The sequence below is a fragment of the Sardina pilchardus genome, chromosome 19 (assembly GCF_963854185.1).
Source record: "Sardina pilchardus chromosome 19, fSarPil1.1, whole genome shotgun sequence".
Taxonomy (NCBI): Eukaryota; Metazoa; Chordata; class Actinopteri; order Clupeiformes; family Clupeidae; genus Sardina; species Sardina pilchardus.
Window position 1 is genome coordinate 3,979,348 of NC_085012.1, and position 25,000 is coordinate 4,004,347.

General features: G+C 45.0%; 1 protein-coding gene across 3 annotated transcripts in view; it reads left to right on the forward strand.

Moving 5' to 3' along the window:
- Positions 1 to 25,000, forward strand: part of abi1a (abl-interactor 1a) — a 61,793-nt gene that overhangs the window by 25,435 nt on the left and 11,358 nt on the right. For all 3 annotated transcript variants that reach the window (XM_062521645.1, XM_062521646.1, XM_062521647.1), the window contains exons 3-6: positions 12,055 to 12,231; positions 20,076 to 20,182; positions 20,686 to 20,835; positions 24,300 to 24,400. In XM_062521645.1, coding sequence (XP_062377629.1) covers positions 12,055 to 12,231; positions 20,076 to 20,182; positions 20,686 to 20,835; positions 24,300 to 24,400 — 535 coding nt within the window. The remainder of the gene's footprint in view (positions 1 to 12,054; positions 12,232 to 20,075; positions 20,183 to 20,685; positions 20,836 to 24,299; positions 24,401 to 25,000) is intronic.

Consider the following 25,000-nt stretch of genomic DNA (forward strand, 5'->3'; position numbering starts at 1 on the left):
GTTTCCACTCCGCGGGGGGGGGGGCACAGATGATACAGGCTCACACTGCTGTCCCATGCAGCAGCACACCCTCAGGCCAGCTGTATTCATGGTGTGCACGCGTGTGTGTACATGTATGTAGGGGGTTAGTGGGCTATTGACCCGGTCCCTGTGTGGGTATCGATTTATTGGAACAAGCGAGATGAACAATTTCTGTGGGGGCGAGGTTAACCAAAAAATCTTTACTGATCCGAGGCCTAAAGGAAATGTGCTCATGACTCAAATACATTAGCATGTCTGTTAGATTGCAAACCATTGCGGCAAATAGTTGTGTGTGTGTGTGTGTGTGTGTGTGATCTGCTTTATTCTAAAGTGAGATCTCTTGGGCAACATTGCACTTGACCTTATGTGGAAACTTCCAGAAGCTCTGGCATGTCTGACCAAAACAACAGCCACCCCCTTCAAACAGCGCTCTGCCAGTTCAAACAATCCAGTGTTCAGAACTTCAGCGTGAAAAAGAAACCCTGGCTGACTTTCATCAATCTCCTGAAGGAGACGTGAGAGCCCACGGATGTGATCTGGAGTCCAGCTCTTGGCTCCTGTAGACCTGGAATAGGCCGAGACAGATGACTGGATGCCTCATGGGTGGACAGAAGTCCAGAGGTGTGTGTGTGTGTGTGTGTGTGTGTGTGTGTGTGTGTGTGTGTGTGTGTGTGTGTGTGTGTTTGTGTGTGTGTGTGTGGTGAGCTGGCACATTGGCTGGTGGTGACCATGCCGTTCCGTGCAGTGATGAGTCTCCAGTGAGTCAGACACTCCTCTCACATGAACGATCCCAACCGGACCGTCCATCTGCTAAAGCAAGAATGGAAAGAACAGCGGCCTGCGACGCAGTCACAGGAAGGAGGGGGCAAAAGGTGAAGAATCCGAGAGAAAGAGGGATGAGAAAAGAGGGGTGAGACCAGAGTTAGGATGGAGGGAGGGAGGGAGGGTTGGGGAGTACTAGCGAGAGGTTAAAAGCAGGAGGTTAGAGAAAGGTGTGGTGGGGGGGGTGGAGGGGAGGAGTCCTGAGAGGACCCAAGTCTGGAATTCTGGGAACTGGTGTGTTGGCGGTGTTGGACGTCAGTGATGGAGAGCGTCCGGATCGATCCGCCGGCCGAGCTTTATGGCTCATTAGCATTGCCCTCAGAGGACGCCTGAAGTACCCTACACACCGCCCTGTGGCTCACGCTCTCTCCCACCCTCTTCATGAGAGAGACACACACACACACACACACACACACGGCCAGAGCAGGAGGATATTGTGTTCTGGGCAGTGAGGTCGGCAGCAAGACAAAACACAAATAACTGCGCTGCACTCCTCTCCCAGCTGGGCTGGATCTGTTTGAAGACACACACACTCTCACAGGCCAAACACAACTCTCTTATGCCAGAGACAACCCCCTCCCCTCCCACACACACACACACACACACACACACACACACACTGTTGGAATGCCTTTTCTACCCTTTACACCCCGCTTTAGAACACGTCACTCTGTCCCATTTCAAAGTTGTGGCTCCTGCTGCTCTTGTGTAAAACATGAGTGTGAGGGTGGTGATAAGCTCTCTCTCTCTCTCTCTCTCTCTCTCTCTCTCTCTCTCTCTCTCTCTCTCTCTCTCTCTCTCTCTCTCTCTCGACATACAGGAAGGAGATGAAATCACCCCCTCCTCCTTTTCTTTCTCTCTTCCCCCTCTACTTCCTGTCCTTCACCAGCTGCAGGCGTGTTTGTGCTGCGCGGCCCACCGACGATAAACACAGGCGCTGCTCCCCGAGACACACCCATTACACACACACACACACACACACACACACACACACACACACACACACACACACACACACACACACACACACAGCAGAAGCAGAAAATCAGCAGTCCAGTTTCTCACCCTTGGCCCAGAGCGCTCTCTCTTCACACATTTCTGTTTGTTCCTCCGCTGTGCTTTTCTTTTTTTCCCATTCTCTCTGGAGGTGATGGACATGTTTTTGTGTGTGTGTGTGTGTGTGTGTGTGTGCGTGCGTGTGTGTGAGTGTGGGAGGGGAGGCAAGGGGGAGAGCTGCTGACAGATTGAGTGAAAAGGAGTCTGCTGCTCATATTATGGTCTTTGTAACGGAGACGTGATGACCGTATGGAGCAGACGTTCATATGGTCTTCGTTACAAAGACCATATGAACGTCTGCCCCATACGGTCATAACGTCTCCGTTACGGAGACGTGATGACGTCAAGACCGTATGGGGCAGACGTGGCGACTCCTTGGTGACTGCCATGCAGAGGTGAGGTGAGGTGAGGTGAAGTCAGTCTACGTCCAGGAACTCTTAGCTCGAAGGAATACGAGCACACACACACACACACACACACACACACACACACACACTCTCCCCTCTACTGCCCTTTCTCCTTGCTGCTGCCTCCCCCCCCTTTCCCCTGTTTATTGTTTGGTGATAAAAGTGGCTGTGGCGCGCTCCAGCAGAGAGGGCGTCGCCTTTATCAGCAGCTCCCCGCTTCCTGCCCAGTGCGTTACTCGAGGAAGAGCTCGCCCGCCTCCAGGGCATCTGGTCCTGCTCTCCAGTGCCACGTTGGCCTTGTTGTTGTTGTTATTATAGTGCATGAAAATGCACTATCTTGTTCTTCCTAGGTTTCTTATTACAGTGCATGAAAATGCACTGTACTGTTCTTCCTAGGCTTCTTCTTCTTCTTATTATTCTTCTTCTAACGCACGCAAATCAGCTAGAACCGTTTAACGTAGAAACTTCATTCAAACTGCGTTACGTAGGTCTTACTTAGGACATGTGTGCTATGACTTTTCAACTTTGTAACTTTTATACTTTTTAAACTATTAGTTAAAAACTATTACAATTTCCCCCATAGACTTAACATTGCTCATTATGACATCACGGCAGCAATTAGAATCTTACTCCAGCTGGTCAGCCACCTGGGCACCAACTGTCAGTTTCTCTCAGGCTTTACAATCTCTCTGAAGACTACATATTCTGTTCCCCTGTATCCTCTGCGCACAACAGTATCAAAATAAGTCCTCCTAATTCCATCCAACTTTATATGCATTCATCTTCTTCAAACCATTCACTCATCCACCCATTCTAAACAGTCTGCCTATCAACATCAATTAGACGCTCTACATTCAACTTTTAAACAATCTACTCTGTCTCAGGCTGGCTCTCTTAAGACTAGCCAGTTAAATTGATTACACCTGTATCTGTATCCACTACTCTCAGTAGAGAGCTGTCTCTCCATTCTACAAGAATATAAGGCACATTCCATCCAACATTCTATCCATTCATTTTCTTCAGACCATTCACTCATCCACCCATTAAACTGTCTATCAACATCTATTAAACAATCTGTCTATCAACATCCATTAAACTCTCTGTCTATCAACATTAATTAGACTATCTACATTCAACTTTTAAATTATTTACTCTGTCTCAGGCTTTAAGAGTACACTCTGGCTCTCTTAAGACTAGCCAGTTAAATTGATTACACCTGTATCAACTACTCTCAGATAGCTGTATTAGTGTCTCTCTTAACAAGAATATAAGGCACATTCCATCCAACCTTCTATCCATTCATCTTCTTCAGACCATTCACTCATCCACCCATTAAACTGTCAATCAATATCTATTAAACAATCTGCCTATCAACATCCATTAAACATTCTGTCTATCAACATTAATTAGACTATCTACATACAACTTTTAAAGTATTTACTGTGGGTCCCTCTCAAGCAGCGTGTATATGTCCTCCCTCGCTCCTCGATCCTCAATGATCTACATAAAGAAAGATAGAAGAAGGGCTAGACTATCCCATTGTTGCCGCTCCATCATTCTTTATGTAGATCAGTGAGGAGCGAGAGAGGACGCGTAAACGCTATATGAGAGGCACCTTCTGTCTCAGGCTTTAAGCATACAATCTCATTAAGACTACAGATCCTGTTTCACTACTTCCTCTGTCCACAACTGTTTCAAAATAAAGGTCCTCACTGCAATAATACACTATTAAATAATTTAACCACTGAAACTACTCAACTATTGAACTGTTCAACCATTCCAACTGTCAGTTATCATCCACTATGCCTCCAGTCAACTACATGAAACCTCCATGTACCTAGCAACCAACATAGCCACCATTAAAATTAAGTGTTTATGACCGTTTCCATAGCAACCAACATGATTATACTGCAGTAACTTCTTGTTTCCTGATAGTGGCCACCATGGATACCCTAGCAACAAATGTTTCAAAATAAAAGTCCTCACTAGCAAGTTAGCTAGTTAGCATGGTTAGCATTGTTAGCATAACTGCAAAAAATCATCAACTAAGTTAGCTAATCAACCTGGTTAGCATTGTTAGCAAATTTAGCATTGTTAGCATAGTTGGCATTTTTAGCATTACTGCTAGAAATCATCGGTTAAGTTAGCTAATCAACCTGGTTAGCATTGTTAGTAAAGTTAGCATTGCTAGCATAATAAACATTTTTAGAGTAACTGCTAGAAATCATTAGCTAATTTAGCTAATCAACATTTTAACATAATAGAAATCATTAGTTAAGTTAGAACTGGAACGTTTCATCTTTAAACTGTCTACCTTCACACTATCAACTCTCTGTAAACTATGCAACCACCATGTTTACCCTAGCTACACCTTAGTAACCATATCTACATTATCTATCTATTTTTGCATTTTCATGCACTGGTAATTCCTTGGAATTGCATTTCTAGTTATTACAGTGCATGAAAATGCACTGTACTGTTCTTCCTAGGCTTCTTATTATTATTCCACTACTTCTTCTAACGCTCGCAATTCAGCTTGAACCGTTTAACGTAGAAACTTGATTCAAACTTTGCTACGTAGGTCTTACTTAGGAGACCTGTGGAATATATTTTTCAACTTTGTAACTTTTATACTTTTTAAACTATGAATTAAAAACTATTAAAAATGTCCCCATAGACTTAACATTGCTCATTATGACATCACGGCAGCAATTAGAATGTTACGCCAGGTGGCCAGTCCAGGTGCAGCAGCTCTCTCTCTCTCTCAGGCTCTTGAGACTACATTTTCTGTTCCCCTGTATCAACTGTATCAACATAAGCCTTCCTAATTCCATTTTAACTTTCTATCCATTCATCTTCTTCAAACCATTCACTCATCCACCCATTCTAAACAGTCTGCCTATCAACATCAATTAGACGATCTACATTCAACTTTTAAACAATCTACTCTGTCTCAGGCTGACACTCTGGCTCTCTTAAGACTAGCCAGTTGAATTGATTACACCTGTATCTGTATCCACTACTCCCAGTAGAGAGCTGTGTCTCTCCACTCTACAAGAATATAAGGCACATTCCATCCAACTTTCTATCCATTCATCTTCTTCAGACCATTCACTCATCCACCCATTAAACTGTCTATCAACATCTATTAAACAATCTGCCTATCAACATCCATTAAACTCTCTGTCTATCAACATTAATTAGACTATCTACATTCAACTTTTAAACAATCTACTCTGTCTCAGGCTTACACTCTGGCTCTCTCAAGACTAGCCAGTTAAATTGATTACACCTGTATCTGTATCCACTACTCTCAGTAGAGAGCTGTGTCTCTCCACTCTACAAGAATATAAAGCACATTCCATCCAACTTTCTATCCATTCATCTTCTTCAGACCATTCACTCATCCACCCATTAAACTGTCTATCAACAGTGATGATTGATTACACCTGTATCAACTACTCTCAGAGAGCTGTATCAGTGTCTCTCTTAACAAGAATATAAGGCACATTTCATCCAACCTTCTATCCATTCATCTTCTTCAGACCATTCACTCATCCACCCATTAAACTGTCAATCAATATCTATTAAATAATCTGCCTATCAACATCCATGAAACATTCTGTCTATCAACATTAATTAGACTATCTACATACAACTTTTAAAGTATTTACTGTGGGTGCCTCTCAAGCAGCGTTTATATGTCCTCCCTCGCTCCTCGCTCCTCAATGATCTACATAAAGAAAGATAGAAGAAGGGCTAGACTATCCCATTGTTGCCGCTCCATCATTCTTTATGTAGATCAGTGAGGATCGAGGAGCGAGAGAGGACGCGTAAACGCTATATGAGAGGCATCTTCTGTCTCAGGCTTTAAGCATACAATCTCATTAAGACTACAGATCCTGTTTCACTACTTCCTCTGTCCACAACTGTTTCAAAATAAAGGTCCTCACTGCAATAATACACTATTAAATCATTTAACCATTGTAACTACTCAACTATTTAACTGTTCAACCATTCCAACTGTCAGTTATCAACTATGCTTCCAGTCAACTAAAACTCCATGTACCTAGCAACCAACATATCAACCATTAAAATTAAGCGTTTATGACCGTTTCCATAGCAACCAACATGATTATACTGCAGTAACTTATTGTTTCCTGATAGTGGCCACCATGGATACCCTAGCAACAAATGTTTCAAAATAAAAGTCCTCACTAGCAAGTTAGCTAGTTAGCATGGTTAGCATAGTTAACATTGTTAACATTTTTAGCATAACTGCAAAAAAAACATCAACTAAGTTAGCTAATCAACCTGGTTAGCATTTTTAGCATTATTTCTAGAAATCATCAGTTAAGTTAGCTAATCAACCTGGTTAGCATTGTTAGTTTAAGTTAGCATTGCTACCATAGTTAGCATTGCTAGTATAGCTAGCATTTTTAGCATAACTGCTAGAAATCATTAGCTAAGTTAGCTAATCAACCTGGTTAGCACTGTGAGCATAGTTAGCATAGTTAACATTTTTACCATTACTGCATGAAATCAGTAGCTAAGTTAACCAATCAACCTGGTTATCATTGTTACCATTTTAACATGAATAGTAATCATTAGTTAAGTTAGAACTGGCAATGTTTCAGCTTTAAACTGTCTACCTTCACACTATCAACTCTCTGTAAACTATGCAACCACCATGTTTACCCTAGCTACACCTTAGTAACCATATCTACATTATCTATCTATTTTTGCATTTCATGCACTGGTAATTCCTTGGAATTGCATTTCTAGTTATTCCACTTCTTCTTCTAACGCTCGCAATTCAGCTTGAACCGTTTAACGTAGAAACTTGATTCAAACTTTGCTACGTAGGTCTTACTAAGGAGACCTGTGCAATATATTTTTCAACTTTGTAACTTTTATACTTTTTAAACTGTAAATTAAAAAACTATTAAACATTTCCCCATAGACTTAACATTGCTCATTATGACATCACGGCAGCAATTAGAATGTTACCCCAGCTGGTCAGCCACCTGGGCACCAACTGTCAGTTTCTCTCAGGCTCCTCTCTGAAGACTACATATTCTGTTCCCCTGTATCCTCTGCGCACAACAGTATCAAAATAAGTCCTCCTAATTCCATCCAACTTTATATCCATTCATCTTCTTCAAACCATTCACTCATCCACCCATTCTAAACAGTCTGCCTATCAACAACATCAATTAGACGCTCTACATTGAACTTTTAAACAATCTACTCTGTCTCAGGCTGGCTCTCTTAAGACTAGCCAGTTAAATTGATTACACCTGTATCTGTATCCACTACTCTCAGTAGAGAGCTGTGTCTCTCCATTCTACAAGAATATAAGGCACATTCCATCCAACATTCTATCCATTCATCTTCTTCAGACCATTCACTCATCCACCCATTAAACTGTCTATCAACATCTATTAAACAATCTGTCTATCAACATCCATTAAACTCTCTGTCTATCAACATTAATTAGACTATCTACATTCAACTTTTAAATTATTTACTCTGTCTCAGGCTTTAAGAGTACTCTGGCACTCTTAAGACTAGCCAGTTAAATTGATTACACCTGTGTCAACTACTCTCAGAGAGCTGTATCAGTGTCTCTCTTAACAAGAATATAAGGCACATTCCATCCAACCTTCTATCCACTCATCTTCTTCAGACCATTCACTCATCCACCCATTAAACTGTCAATCAATATCTATTAAACAATCTGCCTATCAACATCCATTAAACATTCTGTCTATCAACATTAATTAGACTATCTACATACAACTTTTAAAGTATTTACTGTGGGTCCCTCTCAAGCAGCGTTTATATGTCCTCCCTCGCTCCTCGATCCTCAATGATCTACATAAAGAAAGATAGAAGAAGGGCTAGACTATCCCATTGTTGCCGCTCCATCATTCTTTATGTAGATCAGTGAGGAGCGAGAGAGGACGCGTAAACGCTATGAGAGGCACCTTCTGTCTCAGGCTTTAAGCATACAATCTCATTAAGACTACAGATCCTGTTTCACTACTTCCTCTGTCTACAACTGTTTCAAAATAAAGGTCCTCACTGCAATTATACACTATTAAATCATTTAACCATTGAAACTACTCAACTATTGAAATGTTCAACCATTCCAACTGTCAGTTATCATCAACTATGCCTCCAGTCAACTACATGAAACCTCCATGTACCTAGCAACCAACATAGCAACCATTAAAATTAAGTGTTTATAACCGTTTCCATAGCAACCAACATGATTATACTGCAGTAACTTCTTGTTTCCTGATAGTGGCCACCATGGATACCCTAGCAACAAATGTTTCAAAATAAAAGTCCTCACTAGCAAGTTAGCTAGTTAGCATAGTTAACATTGTTAACATAGTTAGCATTTTTAGCATAACTGCAAAAAATCATCAACTAAGTTAGCTAATCAACCTGGTTAGCATTGTCAGCAAATTTAGCATTGTTAGCATAGTTAGCATTTTTAACATTACTGTTAGAAATCATCGATAAGTTAGCTAATCAACCTGGTTAGCATGGTTAGTAAAGTTAGCATTGCTAGCATAATTAGCATTTTTAGCTTAACTGCTAGAAATCATTAGCTAAGTTAGCTAATCAACATTTTAACATGAATAGAAATCATTAGTTAAGTTAGAACTGGAATGTTTCATCTTTAAACTGTCTACCTTCACACTATCAACTCTCTGTAAACTATGCAACCACCATGTTTACCCTAGCTACACCTCAGTAACCACATCTACATTATCTATCTATTTTTGCATTTTCATGCACTGGTAATTCCTTGGAATTGCATTTCTAGTTGTTGTTGTTGTTGTTGTTGTTGTGTGTTTTCTGGCCCCATCAGAATGTTTGGACAAAACCCATCGACCTAACAAGACAGACCTAAACAACTCATCAGCATGTCTACAGTCAAAGACTTCAGTGCAGCAAACACATGCATTGGGTGTGTGTGTGTGTGCTTATTTAGCTGAGCAGTGCTAAAAGTCTGGTCCAACCAGTTCACCTTCTCAGATAGATTTCTTGTCACACATTCCAGCAACCAGTGGACAAGGAGCACTTTGGTGCCGGTGTGTGTTAACGGAGTTCCCAGCATGCTGTGCTTCAGGCGTGCAAGACCCTCCGTGCCCTCAGCGCTGGCGTGAGGCATGGCACTGTTGGGTCAGCGCCGGCGTGAGAGAGACCCAGTGGGACATGCTTGCCCTAACACACACACATGCAGAGAGAGAGAGAGGGACCCAGTCGGACATGCTTGCCCTAACACACACACATGCAGAGAGAGAGAGAGAGAGCCAGTGGGACATGCTTGCCCTAACACACACACATGCAGAGAGAGAGAGAGAGAGCCAGTGGGACATGCTTGCCCTAACACACACACATGCAGAGAGAGAGAGAGAGAGCCAGTGGGACATGCTTGCCCTAACACACACACATGCAGAGAGAGAGAGAGAGAGCCAGTGGGACATGCTTGCCCTAACACACACACATGCAGAGAGAGAGAGAGAGAGCCAGTGGGACATGCTTGCCCTAACACACACACATGCAGAGAGAGAGAGAGAGAGCCAGTGGGACATGCTTGCCCTAACACACACACATGCAGAGAGAGAGAGAGACCCAGTCGGACATGCTTGCCCTAACACACACATGCAGAGAGAGAGAGAGAGACCCAGTCGGACATGCTTGCCCTAACACACACACATGCAGAGAGAGAGAGGGACCCAGTCGGACATGCTTGCCCTAACACACACACATGCAGAGAGAGAGAGGGACCCAGTCGGACATGCTTGCCCTAACACACACACATGCAGAGAGAGAGAGGGTCCCAGTCGGACATGCTTGCCCTAACACACACACATGCAGAGAGAGAGAGAGAGAGAGAGAGAGAGAGAGCCAGTGGGACATGCTTGCCCTAACACACACATATACACACACACACACACACACACACACACACACATGCGGAGAGCACGCTGGGGCCTGGGGGAGAGGCTGAGGATGGTGCCTTCACCCGGGGAGACACAGAGGGCCCACACAGGGCTTCCCTCAGCCACAGCCACTCTGACCTCACATCCCAGCGGCATGAAAGGCATCATCTGTTGGCTGCTACCATGAAGGCCTCTAGAGAGGGAGGGAGAGAGAGAGGGAGAGAGAGGGAGAGAGAGATGGAATGACAGAGAGAGATGGCAGTCTTCTCAGTAGACAGTGGTGCTTTCATCTGTCGCGCTCTGAGCATCCGTTCAATAGCCTTTTCTGTAGTGTGTGTGTGTGTGTGTGTGTGTGTGTGTGTGTGTGTGTGTGTGTGTGTGTGTGTGTGTGTGTGTGTGTGCGCGTGTGTGCGCGTGTGCGTGCCTGCATGGTAAAGGCAAAGCTGCACTCAATGGCTTAGTTGACACTGATTGCTTATGAATGTTTTAGATTTATTTTAGAAGCACTTTGAATGACATGATTCCTTGTTAGCGCAACTGTGTGTGCGCGTGTGTGTGTGTGTGTGTGTGCGCGTGTGCATTGCTGTGAAGGCAACAAAGTGAGCCTCTGGAGGGTTTTGCCAGCATGAATCCTTAAGTGTGCATGACTCGGGACGTACACTCACCCCAGTGTAGGTGAACTGAGGAAATTATTTGGAGGAGTGGAGGGAGGTATACCATTAGTCAGCTTTAAGGAGTTGCTAGCGATTTGTCATACCAAGAGGCAATTTGGAAGCCAAACATTCATCTTTTATTCGTCCTCCTCTCCTTCAATAATTAATTCCCACCCCCTAGGGCTGTGTGGAGTTTCATTAACCTTGCAAGTGTCTCTCCTCTCATATAAAACAATTTTGTAAAAGCGCTTCAATGAGAATATAGGAGAAATGCAAGCCTCCCTTATTTCTTATGCCATCAGCCAAGTTGACTCCAGTTATCTTGGAAGAAAATGTAATTGATGAAAAATTGTTTTTATAGAGGCTTGGCCCAGTGCAGTGTTAAGGGAAAGTAAACATACACTTCACATATGAAACAACTTTGTGTACCCCTGAAATATCCTCGTTATTATTACCAACCTGCTTTACCTGCTGAGTTATGGAACGATAGCCCTCGCCCCCCCTACAGTAGATCCTCGCTCCCTCAGCCTCTCCTGGCTCTGCTCCCATCATGCACTGTGAAGACTGCAGTGTTTACAGTCTGACTGCACAAATCACCTTTGCAGTCTGTCAGCCAGCTTGTCAGGAGAGACGACGTGGACAGAAGGCTGTTCTCTGCAAAGGTCACAGTGTTTACGGCTTTATATTAAATATCCTGTAAGTTGATTTTGTGCGAGCTTATCGGTCCATCTTCGCCTTTGTGAGAAGATCAACGTGTCCCGCCCCCCGGCTACAGCTGGCTCCTGATTGGATTAAACAGGACTGTAGTCAATAACTGACAAGCGTGTCATTTAGTTAGTGTCTTGAGTGTTCCTGATCTTCTGACTTTTCTCTCCTTTTTGTGTAAACTCTTGTTTATTTGTATGACCGGCCTGAAAAACGCACCAAACCACACAAATAAATGGTACATCCTTACTCGTAGAGAACAGCTCAACAGATTTTTGATGATGATGATGATGATTTTTGACCCAGTGTTTCCCCCTCAAACAAATGAACATTTTTACTCGAACAGATTTATGATTATGATGATGATGATGATGATGATGATGATGATGTTTGACCCCGCGTTTCTTCCTCCCCTCTCCTGTGCAGACGGTGGACATCCACAAAGAGAAGGTGGCGCGGCGGGAGATCGGCATCCTGACCACCAACAAGAACACGGCGCGCACGCACAAAATCATCGCTCCGGCCAACATGGAGCGGCCGGTGCGCTACATCAGGAAGCCCATCGACTACAACGTGCTGGACGACGTAGGCCACGGCGTGAAGGTCAGTGCACCGAAGGCCACTCTCGTCACTGATCCAGAGCCATATAAAGAGAGAGTTGCGACAACCCGGGTACAGAAAATTCGGTTTGTGACGTGGTTCGTGTAACTTCAAATAGTTCCCGGAAGCGATTTTGACTGTTCGTTAGAATCTTAAAATAACCGTCTTTTACTGTCTGTTAACGAGTGTTCGATCCTAACTTCCGGGAACTATTGTTGAGAAAATATGGAACATTAGCGTCAATGGAGTTGTCGCAACTCTCTCTTTATATGGCTCTAGTGTTTCCCATCGGATCTCTGCATGCCTGAAGGATATTTCAATCTGGATGAAGGATCAGCACCTTCAGCTTAATCTTTCCAAAACTGAGCTCTTGGTGTTTCCAGCAAAAACAGCCATTCCCCAACAGATGAACATCCAGCTTGATTCATCCTCATTGACTCCAACTAGATCGGCACGTAACTTGGGTGTCATAATTGATGACCAACTTACTTTCTCTGAGCATGTTGCCTCAATTGCAAAGTCATGTCGGTATACCCTGTACAACATTAGGAAGATCAGACCTTATCTAACACAAGATTCCACTCAGCTTCTTGTACAGGCAATGGTTATCTCCAAGCTGGACTACTGTAATTCCCTGTTAGCTGGCCTACCTGCTTGCGTATTAAGACCACTACAGTTGATTCAGAATGCTGCAGCACGACTGGTCTTCAATCAGCCAAAGAGGACACATGTAACCCCTCTCCTAGTTACTCTCCACTGGCTCCCTATAGTAGCCAGAATTAAATTTAAATCTCTCACTCTGGCCTATAGGACACTGACTGGATCTGCTCCTAGCTACTTCAGTTCTTTGATGAAGATGTACATTCCCAACCGCCCATTGCGATCTTCTGAGGAGCGTCTGTTATGTCGACAAACCATACATGCTAGGTCAATCTGTAGATCCTATTCTTCAGTGGTTCCGTGTTGGTGGAATGAGTTGCCCAGTGCTCTCCGTTCAAGCAACAGTTTTGGATCTTTTAAAAGGGGTCTTAAGGCATATTTGTTTAATATGCACTTAGTCTTTTGAGTGTTTGTTATGTGTTATGGTTTGTATAATAATTTTGTTTTGTTATAATTTGTCCATTGTTAACATTTTACATTTATTCTGCTATTGTCCTTAAATTTAGCCATACCTTGCTATAGTTATTGTTATTAGATAATTAACTGAGTGACTTATTTGATTGCTTTTGTCATTTCATTGTTTTATTTCTCATTAGATTAGTGCTTAAATGATTGTTGTATTGATAATATTGCTATTCTCCCTTTTTTGTAATTGTTCACTGTTATTTAATTTGTATTGCTATTTATTTGTATGTCGCTTTTACTGTCTATGCATTCCTATGGCAAGTGGTCCCATAATGGCCGCCGCCATGTAGGCTTCAGAATTTTGACGTAGATGCTCTAGTATCCAGGTATTCTTTATAGATCAGTGACTCTCGCCTGTTCCTCTCATAGACAGTAAAAGATATGGACAGAGCTATCACATAGACGGCAGCAGAGACCGAGGAAGCAAATCTCAACGTTTTTTTTTTAGGTCTTCTTGTCTCCTGCGCAGGCTCAGATGTCGTACATGTGACGTAGGCACGTAGTCTGACCGAGTCTGACCTATGGCGACGCTTTACTCTCGCTGGACGCATGCGCCTTTAACACTTAAGCATTGACTTTCGAAAAACGTTAATTACTCAGCCGATAAGACAGTTACGAGATTATTATGTCAATTTCACAATGTAGTATGTACCCCGACAATAGAAAATGTTCATATAAAGGCTTAAAACGCTTCAGCTCCAACGTAATTTGATGTCAAAGTGGCGCTTACGCCCCATAGAATTCAATGGAATGGCCAGCTAGCCACGGTCTTCTCGTTAGCATGGCGGCCGCCATACTGTCTACACTCTCAGAACGTTCGCTGCCCCCTTGGTTCCTCTGCTCGTGGCTAATTCACTGGCCGCCATTTTGTTCCATCAGCTCTCTTTCTCTTCCTCCGTCTGTTCTCCTGGTTCTCCTTTTCTGCCACTTCTGCACTTCTCTGTTCCCGTTTACCGTGTCTTTTATTGTCTTTCGTCTTTCTCTCTCTCTCTCTCTCTCTCTCTCTCTCTCCGTTTACCGTGTCTTTTATTGTCTTTCGTCTTTCTCTCTCTTTGTCTGTTTCTCTCTCTCTCATTTTGAACTCTTTAGTTATTTAGGAAACTTGCAAAAGAAGCATAACATTTGCATAACCGGCATCCTCAAACAGTATGTGGATTCTGAAAATTGTCCTAGGTTGTCCGAGGTCCATTCAAAAGTGCTTTATTGGCATCACTAATATTTAGACATTTGTATTACCAAAAAAATGAGAACGTACATTGAACATACAGGTGTAAGACATGGACATAACGGACAAATAATCAGACTGTAGAGATAAAACATGTGACTAAACAGACATTCATATTCTCTCTCTCTCTCTCTCTCTCGTTGCACACTTGCATCATCCTGATTCACCTTTTGTGTGTGCCTTTAACTGGTCACACTTTTTCTCTTCTCTTCCTGTGTCTTATTTTAAACTTGTCTGAGTGGTCGTTAAGCGGTGTTGTTGTTGTTGTTGTTGTTGTTGTCTGCTCTTGGACGTGGTCCATCAGTAGCAGCACACCAAGCTGACATGACACTGTGCCAGGTCACTGAGCCTCTGTCTCAAAAGCCTCCTGCCATGTAGAGACCTCACAATACACACACACACACACACACACACACACACACACACACACACACTCCTGCCATGTAGAGACCTCACAATACACACACACTCCTGCCATGTAGAGACCTCACAATACACACACACTCCTGCCATGTAGAGAGAGCACAATACACACACACTCCTGCCATGTAGAAATCTCACAATACACACACACTCCTGCCATGTAGAGAGAACAATACACACACACTCCTGCCATGTAGAGAGAGTACACAATACACACACACTCATGCCATGTAGAGACCTCACAATACACACACACTCCTGCCATGTAGAGAGAGTACACAATACACACACACTCATGCCATGTAGAGACCACACAATGCACACACACTCCTGCCATGTAGAGACCTCACAATACACACACACTCCTGCCATGTAGAGACCTCACAATACACACACACTCATGCCATGTAGAGAGACCACACAATGCACACACACACTCCTGCCATGTAGAGACCTCACAATACACACACGCTCCTGCCATGTAGAGACCTCACAATACACACACACTCCTGCCATGTAGAGAGAGCATAATACACACACGCTCCTGCCATGTAGAGAGACCACACACATACACAGACAGGTTCATTTACCAGGCGCACAGCATCTTGGGAAGGAGACAAAGCTCCTTGACTCTTGACTCTCTGTGCAGTTTGAATTTTCTCTCTGAAGTTTGTTGCACAAAAAGAGTGAAAATGTAAAGTCAAAAAGAGATATCAAGCACTGAGGCAAAACTCTCTCTCTCTCTCTCTCACTCTCACACACACGCACACACACACACACACACACACAGCCCTACATCCACCATCCACCCTTGAGCTCCAATCACACACCCGTCAGCTGAAATGACATCAGGCCCCCAGCTATCTGTCCATCCATCACCCAATCAATTAGAGCTGTCAGTTAACTGTTGCCATGGTAAAGAGAGATTGGCATGGCAAGGGGAAAGACGGCAACCATCTGACTATTTAACAGGAAAAAATACACAAAGGCTACAAACCAGAAAGCGCAAAGGAGATGGAAGAAATTCCAAAATTCCAAACTTCGTCTCGGTGATTGGCCGGCTCTGTGATTGGCCCCCAGCTCTGGTGGGTGTCAGCTGAAACATCCCTGCCGGCGCGTCGGTGCGTTTAATCTGGATGGATTTCCAGCATCCTTTCAGCACAGAACGGGATTAGAGACACTGTGACATCCACACACTCACTCACTCACTCACTCACTCACTCACTCAGACACCCCCCCCACACACACACACAGACACACACACACACGTACAACACCACATAAAGGCCATTCATTCACGCCCTCAACATGCTATGGTTTATCGATTTCCCATAAAGCCGCCCGTGCGTCTCTCCACATAGGAAGTAAACCGATCGATACCCTGCAGCGTAGCGCCGCGCCGCTGTGTCTGTCTAAAACGGGGTTAAAGGGTTAAAGGTGGCAGCTGCCCAGTTGCGTAAGTGCCAGCCGCTGCCGCTTCCGTGGGTAACCTTGACTGTGGATGGCTGCATGGTCTGAAATCTCAGGGGGCCGGCTGAGACCTAGTTTGGCCTGTTCTCTTCTCTTTGGAAAAAACATGCTGTTGGATTTGGAATCGGAGTCTGTTTTTTTTTTTTATTATTATTATGTGTGTGAGTCTGTGAGGGAGTTGTAATGTGATGCACTGCGTCAAATACTTTTATCTCTTGTCTGGTTGGGGTTGGATTCTCAGAGATTATTTATAAGAAGGCACTTTTAAAAGGATAAAGGGAAACACACATGCACACATTTTTTAGACATCACACACACACACAAACACACACCCTTTTAGACACACAGACACGCATACAGAGACACGCATACAGAAACACACAAACACACACACACACACACACACACACACTCACACTCACACTCACTGCAATACAGGTATACTTTCATTTTCATGCACGTGTGGCATCACAAAAGTTCTGTTGACGATTCTAAAAGCACCATCCTTAAGAAGGCAGTTGTACCTGTAGTCCTTCTTTATATTACGTACACTTTGCCACCCTGTCCACTTTCACACACAACCTTGCTGTTCCTCCCACCAGGCCTGCTGCTGCACTACATTGACTGCCTCCAGCCTCAAAATAAATTACCTAATTTCTCTCTAATGCTGAGATTGCATGCTACACTATGTTGGAGAGCATCAGGAGGAGAGCGTCTCTCTCTCTCTCTCTCTCTCTCTCTCTCTCTCTCTCTCTCTCTCTCTCTCTCTCTCTCTCTCTCTCTCTCTCTCTCTCTCTCTCTTCCTTTTTCTCTCTCTCTCTCTCTATCACGCTCTCTCTCTCTCTCTTCCTTTTTCTCTCTCTCTCTCTTTCTTTTGCCCTAGTACCTATGGACTGCCAGCGTGTGTGTTTCTGCGCTCGCGTTAACAGATGAGACTCATTTCTCCCCCCCTGCATCAGCTGACCCTTAATCTAGTCAGCGGTTCCTGGAATGCAGGGGGAGATGTTCTTCTCTCTCTCTCTCTCTCTCTCTCTCTCTCTCTCTCTCTCTCTCTCTCTCTTCATTTCTCCTTTTTTTCATTCCTCTTGTGGCCCTTCATGGCCACACAAGCACATGCCTGTTTGGCCAAGTCATCTCAGGAGATACATGTATCAAGGTTGTGCGCTTTAACACACGCCAGAACACACACACACACACACACACACACACACCTCCCTACACACAACCCTCCAACAGCCATTAGAACAATCATTCTAGACAAGGGCTAGAATGTTGAGTTTCTAAAAGTAGTTAAAATGCAACCGTTTCTGTGCCCACTGCTACATCAGGGATGTTTCCTCTCTTTCTGCCGCCCCTCACAGACCCCCTAATGTCCACCCGGGACTCTGAATTATAGATGTGACAATTAACATTGCTTGACTCACTGGTGAACAGTTCAAGGCAGGGGTGGCACTGCACCTGAAGTTAACAGACTCAGTTAAACAAGCCTCCACGGGCCTCTAGAAATCATCGTCTCAGTGAGATGTCATACGCGTATGAATAATGGATGGGCGGAGCAAATGAAGCGTGCGAGATGTGTGTGTGAGATGTGTGTGTGAATATGAGTTAGCATCTGCATCTGAGTGCACTGATGAGCCACACTGTCGTTCACTTTCTGTGTGACCATGTTGGAGTGGCACATCACACAAAATAAAAGTGGAATTTAGGTAGAGACTGAAGGGCTGTGTCAGCTCTATTAAAGGTGTGTGTGTGTGTGTGTGTGTGTGTGTGTGTGTGTGTGTGTGTGTGTGTGTGTGTGTGTGTGTGTGTGTGTGTGTGTGTGTGTGTGTGTGTGTGTGTGTGTGTGTGTGTGTGTGTGTGTGTGTGTGTGTGTGTGTGTGTGTGTGTGTGTGTGTGTGTGTGTGTGTGTGTGTGTGTGTGTGTGTGTGTGTGTGTGTGTGTGTGTGTGTGTGTGTGTGTGTGTGTGTGTGTTACGTACCTGCCTGCGTGCCACTGTGCTTTCCTCCTGAGCACAGTTGCTGTTGTGCCAGTCTGTCTGGCCTGCTCTCTCTCTCTTTCTCTTTCTCTCTCTCTCTCTCTCTCTCTCTCTCTCTACCTGCCATGTTGAAGATGTGCTGATGTTGACATGCCTGTTTTTTTCTTTCTCTTTCTTTCTCACTGCCCACGCTAGTGGCTAAAAGCCAAGGTAAGTCCAGTGTGTCTCTCGTCACCAGCCCTCCCCCCCCCCATCCCTTCTTCATTATTGATACACTGCAGCGGTGTGTGTCTCCCCCACCCCCCCCCCCCACCCACCCCCCCAGTAGTCCAGCGCTCTCCCTCTGTCAGTCATTAATGCTCCATGTGTCGTAGTACTAGTGCCCACTAGTTCCCCATTAACGCCCTTTAATAGCTGTTCAATTAATGCTCTTTAACTCCATTAGGGGACCTAGCTTCATTATGTTGCACATGATAACATTTAACATCCTCCCTCAGTAGACGGCTCTCGGATAGTAGAGAGCTACAGTACCCTTCGTGTTTCGCTCGCCGAGGGACTTGGATGTCACTACTAGTTTGACTCCGTGGTTAATATTTAAAGCCCAAAGCTCAGCCATGGATGGCTGGATGTCGTGAAAGATTTAGCTGTTCACAAATCATGTTGTTGTTGTTGTTGTTATTTGTCTGGATAGTTTGTTTACATACACATTACATGCATGACATGCGTGTAACGTTAAAAGCGGCGAAAGAGCTTGTGCCTTCTTGGCTGCTCCTCTCTCCTCCCTTCCTGTTCCTGTCTAATGCAAAGCTTAATCAGGCACTCTGTCCTTCATGTAGAGATCCCGTCCCATGCCGTATAGACACCCCTTAATATGTCCCTTAATCGACTCTTTATTTAACCCAGTGAAAACCCCAATAACAGAGTCCATGAAGGGACATGCTGGCTGTTTTTTCAGAGGTGGATGTATTTTTGGAGCTGCTTTTGCATTCTCTCACACTATTTGTGTGTTCTCTTTGTGTTTGTTTGCAATATTGGGGTACACTTTCCTTGAAGGTATCCACATAAGAGTGACAAGACACTGACACGACCTCATAAACATTTACACAAACGTTGATGATATGACACTTCTGTCATTTAGTGTCATTTGTTTTTTGTCAAGACAAGTTAGGGTTAGGGTTCATGTGTTCATGACGGTGTCATGTCACTCTAATGTAAATAACCTCAAGTAATGGGTCACCATGTTGTGATGTCCCCTTGCAGTAGTTTTGCATTCCCTCACGACCGTTTTGAGTTACCTCTGACCACTTTTGACCGTTTGGGCGGGAATGCTAAACTATGGCGATGAACACCAAGCTATTGCAACACTTATTGTGACGGAAGATATTGGGAGGGAATGCGATAGAAGCTCAAAAAGGTCTATTTCTACCTCAATGAAAAATAAATTCCCACCATGTCCCTTTGCAGGCTCCGTAGCAATTTCAGCTATTTTTTGTCTCTGTTCGTTTTTTATGGCTTCACAAGGATCTGTTTATACATTAGGGATGAGTGTTGGGGAGATTTACTGTATGTCTGGGAGTTGAAATCCAAAGCCTGAATTATGACTCATTCTCAACTGTCATTTTGCAACAGCAACATGGAAACAATCAGCCAATCAGAGGGACCGGAACACTCTCCAGGACCAATCCGCCGACTCAGAAGCCACCCAGCCCGCCCATGTCTGGTCGTGGCACTCTTGGGTAAGCTGTTTGCCACTGAGGCCTAGTGAAGCAGCGTCAACCCAAAATGGCCAGCAAACCACACTTTTGTATATACCACACAACTCAATGACACATACAGTACTGTACCATACTCAGTACTCAACATGTTATACAGTGTACTGCAAAACTCATAAGTTCTTTGGAAGTTTGTTTCACAATATGAACTCTGATGCCTACACCACAGCATGCATTGCAATCGTACCAGTTTATAGACAAAGCCTGGCGGGGGAGACATTTAGATCAGAAACCCCAAGCAGTGGGAGACAGAAACCAGACACTAATCCCAAGCTTAACACATTCCACTTAAGCTTTTTAGCATCAATTGCTAAAAAGCTGGACCAGTTCATGGATGAATATTTGTGTGTGTGTGTGCGCATGTGTGTGTGTGTGTGTGTGCGCGTGTGTGCGCGTGTGTGCGCGTGTGTGCGCGTGTGTGCGCGCGTGTGTGTGTGTGTGTGTGTGTGTGTGTGTGTGTGTGACAGACGCAACACCTCTTATAAGACTCTGGAGCCAGTGAAGCCACCCACCGTGCCCAATGACTACATGACGAGCCCGGCCAGACTGGGCAGCCAACACGGCCAACACAGTCCTGGACGCACCGCCTCTCTCAACCAGAGACCCAGGACCCACAGGTAACACACACACGCACACACACACACACACACACACACACACTCACACACACACACATTTGATTTCTTTATTTGAATCCACCGATTAACTTTTTTATACAGGAAGGATTAAAATATTCTCAGGGAAAATACAACTTTGACATTCAACACGCACACATTTGACACACACACACACACACACCTACTGTACATGCTTGTCATACTCAACATCGCTACCCAAGTGCTTTGAAGTGTATGTTGAACGATACACACAAAGACATACTTGCACACAGCAGCCAGGATTGCTTTATGATAGGAGCTCTCACTGGGCTTCTTATTAGAATAAGGGGCATGAGAATGAGGAAAGCCAAAGTACCCTACGCCCGTGCGCAATAAAGTACCCTACGCCCCGGCGCAATAAAGTACCCTACGCCCCGGCGCAATAAAGTACCCTACGCCCCGGCGCAATAAAGTACCCTACGCCCCGGCGCAATAAAGTACCCTACACACACCTGTTACCCTTTAATGGCTTGCTCTTTGGCCCTCTCTCCAGTTGAAAGCGACATGGCAGCAAATATTTGTACTGTACCTATGTTTTACAAGAAAGCTAAAACATACTATCAAAAGAATATCTTAGAGATATTTAATTTTTCCTCTGGACTTGTTAAGAGTTAGTGTCTCGGTCTCTCTGCATCTCGGGCCCCATGGGGGCGTGTGGAGAAGGCGGAATGGGAGAGTGGAAGAGATGCCCGTGTGTGTGTGTGTGTGTGTGTGTGTGTGTGTGTGTGTGTGTGTGTGTGTGTGTGTGTGTGTGTGTGTGTGTGTGTGTGTGTGTGTGTGTGTGTGTGTGTGTGTGTGTGTGTGTGTGTGTGTGTGTGTGTGTGTGTGTGTGTGTGTGTGGCGAGCTGGCACATTGGAGAAGTGGAGAAGGCGGAATGGGAGAGTGGAAGAGATGCTCGTGAGTGTGTGTGTGTGTGAGTGAGTGGGCTCATTAGCTAAAAGGGCTTTGATGCCCGCTGCCACCCGCCGTATAAATATCACAGCTACTCTCCCGACTGATTTATCCGTTTCCTGCGCGGTTCTCCTGCCCGCCGCTTCTCGGACGGCGCCTGGGGGGCGATGGGTTGCCCCGCTGCCAGCTGCGCCCTCCTTCACCCCAGCTGTGACTGGCAGCTTTACACCCCCGACGTGGCACGGCGCACGGCGACGATTTACTCACTCTGTGAGAAGTGCCCTGACCTGAGAACTCGGATGTTTACTTCCCCGCTCAGTTGGAATTGGAAAGCCAGACAGTAGGAATACAATAGTAGGAATAGGAATCTTAGAATAGTAGGAATAGGAATCTTATTAGGGCGACTAGATTTGAAGATTTTCAAACTGAAATACAAGACACTTGTCATATAAACACAATCGGCAGAAACGTATTTACTAATGTCCTCATATCTGTATCCAATCGATCAACTGTGCTGGATTTTTCCCCCGTTGCAAAGTATGGAAACTGACAGGGGTTAGGCTCATGTGTGCTAAAGATAATAACATTAAATACTTCTAGCGCTTATCAGTTTTAGTCAGTTGAAGAGAATCTGATTGGTTGAGATGCATGCTAAATCCTATATTGGGCACATTAGCTCTGTGTGGATATGTGTGTTATCATGTTGAGAATCACAAGGAATGCTTTGTGATGCATTAGTGACTGCTACAGGTACAAGCAGGGCATTTGCATATCTCTGCTAGTGATTTGAGTTACTGGGACAGACCAGGGCATTTGCATATCTCTGCTAGTGATTTGAGTTACTGGGACAGACCAGGGCAATTGCATATCTCTGCTAGTGATTTGAGTTTACTGATACAGGAAGGGATGAGGGAGGAAGTGGGTCTTCTGGTCATCCTTTCACTTACGCTGTGTGACCACTCGCCCTCGTCATCATGTTTTATTCTGCACTCATAAATGTGCAATGGAGGCTGTGTGAGTTTAACTTGTAGGGTACTTCTGTTATTAAAAGCCAGCAGGAAGGGTGAAGGCACTAAACTCTATAACGCTGATGAATAGTGAAGTGTGTGTGTGTGTGTGTGTGGGTGGGAGCGGCAGATGAACCCCATCAGTATTTGATTAGAGCTCTCCAAAGAGCAGTCGCTTATTCAGTTCGTCCACCTCTGATAGCACCATAACAGTAACACACACAGGCATGCATGCTTGTGAACTGCACATACACACACTTACTTACTTTTACACACATTATCCCTTCCCCTGTGTTTCATCTGTCTGTCTTGCACACTCTCACACACTCACGCACAGTGTGCCTGACTGCACAGAACACAGATTGCCTTCAGTTCTCCGAGTAGTAGAGCAAAAAGAAATGTGTTATCTGCTGTGAGAAAACAGGGATGTAGAAGAGAGGACACGAAGCGAGGTGAGAGATAGAAGAGAGGGTGGGTGAAGGAAGAGGGGAGCGAGCGAGTGAGTGAGTGAGACAGGGATGTAGAAGAGAGGACACGAAGCAAGGTGAGAGATAGAAGAGAGGGTGGGTGAAGGAAGGGTGGAGCGAGTGAGTGAGTGAGTCAGGGCGGCGAAGGAGGGAGGGAGAGAAATGTGGCGGTAATATGCTTATACTGGAGTGCACCCCCTGCTGTGAGAGAGCTACCAAGCCCCCAGCTAGACTGGCAGAGACGAGAAACACACGGTGGGGGGGCAGAGAGAGAAGGGGGGGGGGGGGCGGGGGAGGGAGAGAGGTAGGGAGAGAGAGAGAGAGAGGGAGAGGGGGAGAGGGAGAAAACTATGGATAGATTGGGATTGAGAGAGCGACAGGGGGGAGTTGTAACGACAGGAGGGAGTTGTGGGGTGCCAGTTGAACCCCTGGTCCTCCAGCAGTGGGAGGGAGGGGGCTACTGTAGAGGCTAGACTGACTCCTCTTAAGCCGTCTCTCCAAGCGGAAGCCATTAGAGCGAGTCTCAAAACATGAGTTTCAGGATGGCCACAGAAGCCATTTGACAGCCAGTAAACGTGTGCTACACACCGTGTTGTGTGTGTGTGTGTTGTGTGTGTCCTTAATAGGAGTTTACTGTCTGTGTCTCCAAGGGCGGCCAATGAAAGGAGGCCATCATGGCTTCCCCCTGTCATGACTGGGACAGGAAGCATGTTACAGGGGGCATATGCTCTAGCAACAGGAGACTAGTGGAAAGCTCACATGTTCACGTTGTGTGTGTGTATGGAAGTGTGCATGTGTGTGTGTGTGTGTGTAAGTGTGTGTGTTTGAGTGGGTGGGTGTTATGTAGGTCACCTCCGTACTGTGGAGCCAAATAGACTGAGATTGAGAGGTTTTTTTTTTTTTTTTACTGCTCTGAAAAAAAGCAGGTCACCTGAAGAAAGTGGGAAGTAGGTTTAAGTGAGCAAACAGATGATGAAGGAAGGTGTGTGTGTGTGTGTGTGTATGGCTGCTAACGTTTCCCTCTCTCTCTCTCTCTCTCTCTCTCTCTCGGTCCCTCAGCGGCAGCAGTGGAGGCAGTGGCAGTCGGGAGAACAGCGGCGGCAACAGCGTTGGTATTCCCATAGCTGTACCCACCCCATCCATTCCCAACTCTGGACAAGGTTGGTCTCCGCCCACAGCCTCCCCACACCTGTGTGTGTGTGTGTGTGTGTGTGTGTGTGTGTGTGTGTGTGCGTGTGTGTGTGTGTGTGTGTGTGAGATGAAAGAGGCCTGATGTTCATGTTGAATATCCATTACGCTTGTGTCTCTTGGCTGCTCTAGCGTGGACATGGTGAATGGATTTCCCAGAGTGCCTCGTGTTCATGACGTTGTTTGTGACTGTTCCGCTCATTTTGTGTGTGTGCGTGTGTGTGTGTGTGTGTGCTTGTTTTAGGTATAGGTGTTTGTGGTCTGCTTGCATTTGTGTGAGAGAACACTGGAGACCCTTTCAACCCATCAGAAAAAAAAGGTTCCTAATGCGGTCCTCAGCTGTGATGTTCGCGCACACATACACACACACACACACACACACACACACACACACACACACACACACACACACACACACACACACACAGAAAGGACATCAAATCAGCACTGAGGCATTAATCCATGAGTGAATCCGCAGAATGAGCGGGTGAGAACAAAGCACATGCTTATCAGACAGGATTAATCAGCAGGGCTGGGAGACTGGCCCTCAATTATAGACCCACTTTCCACAC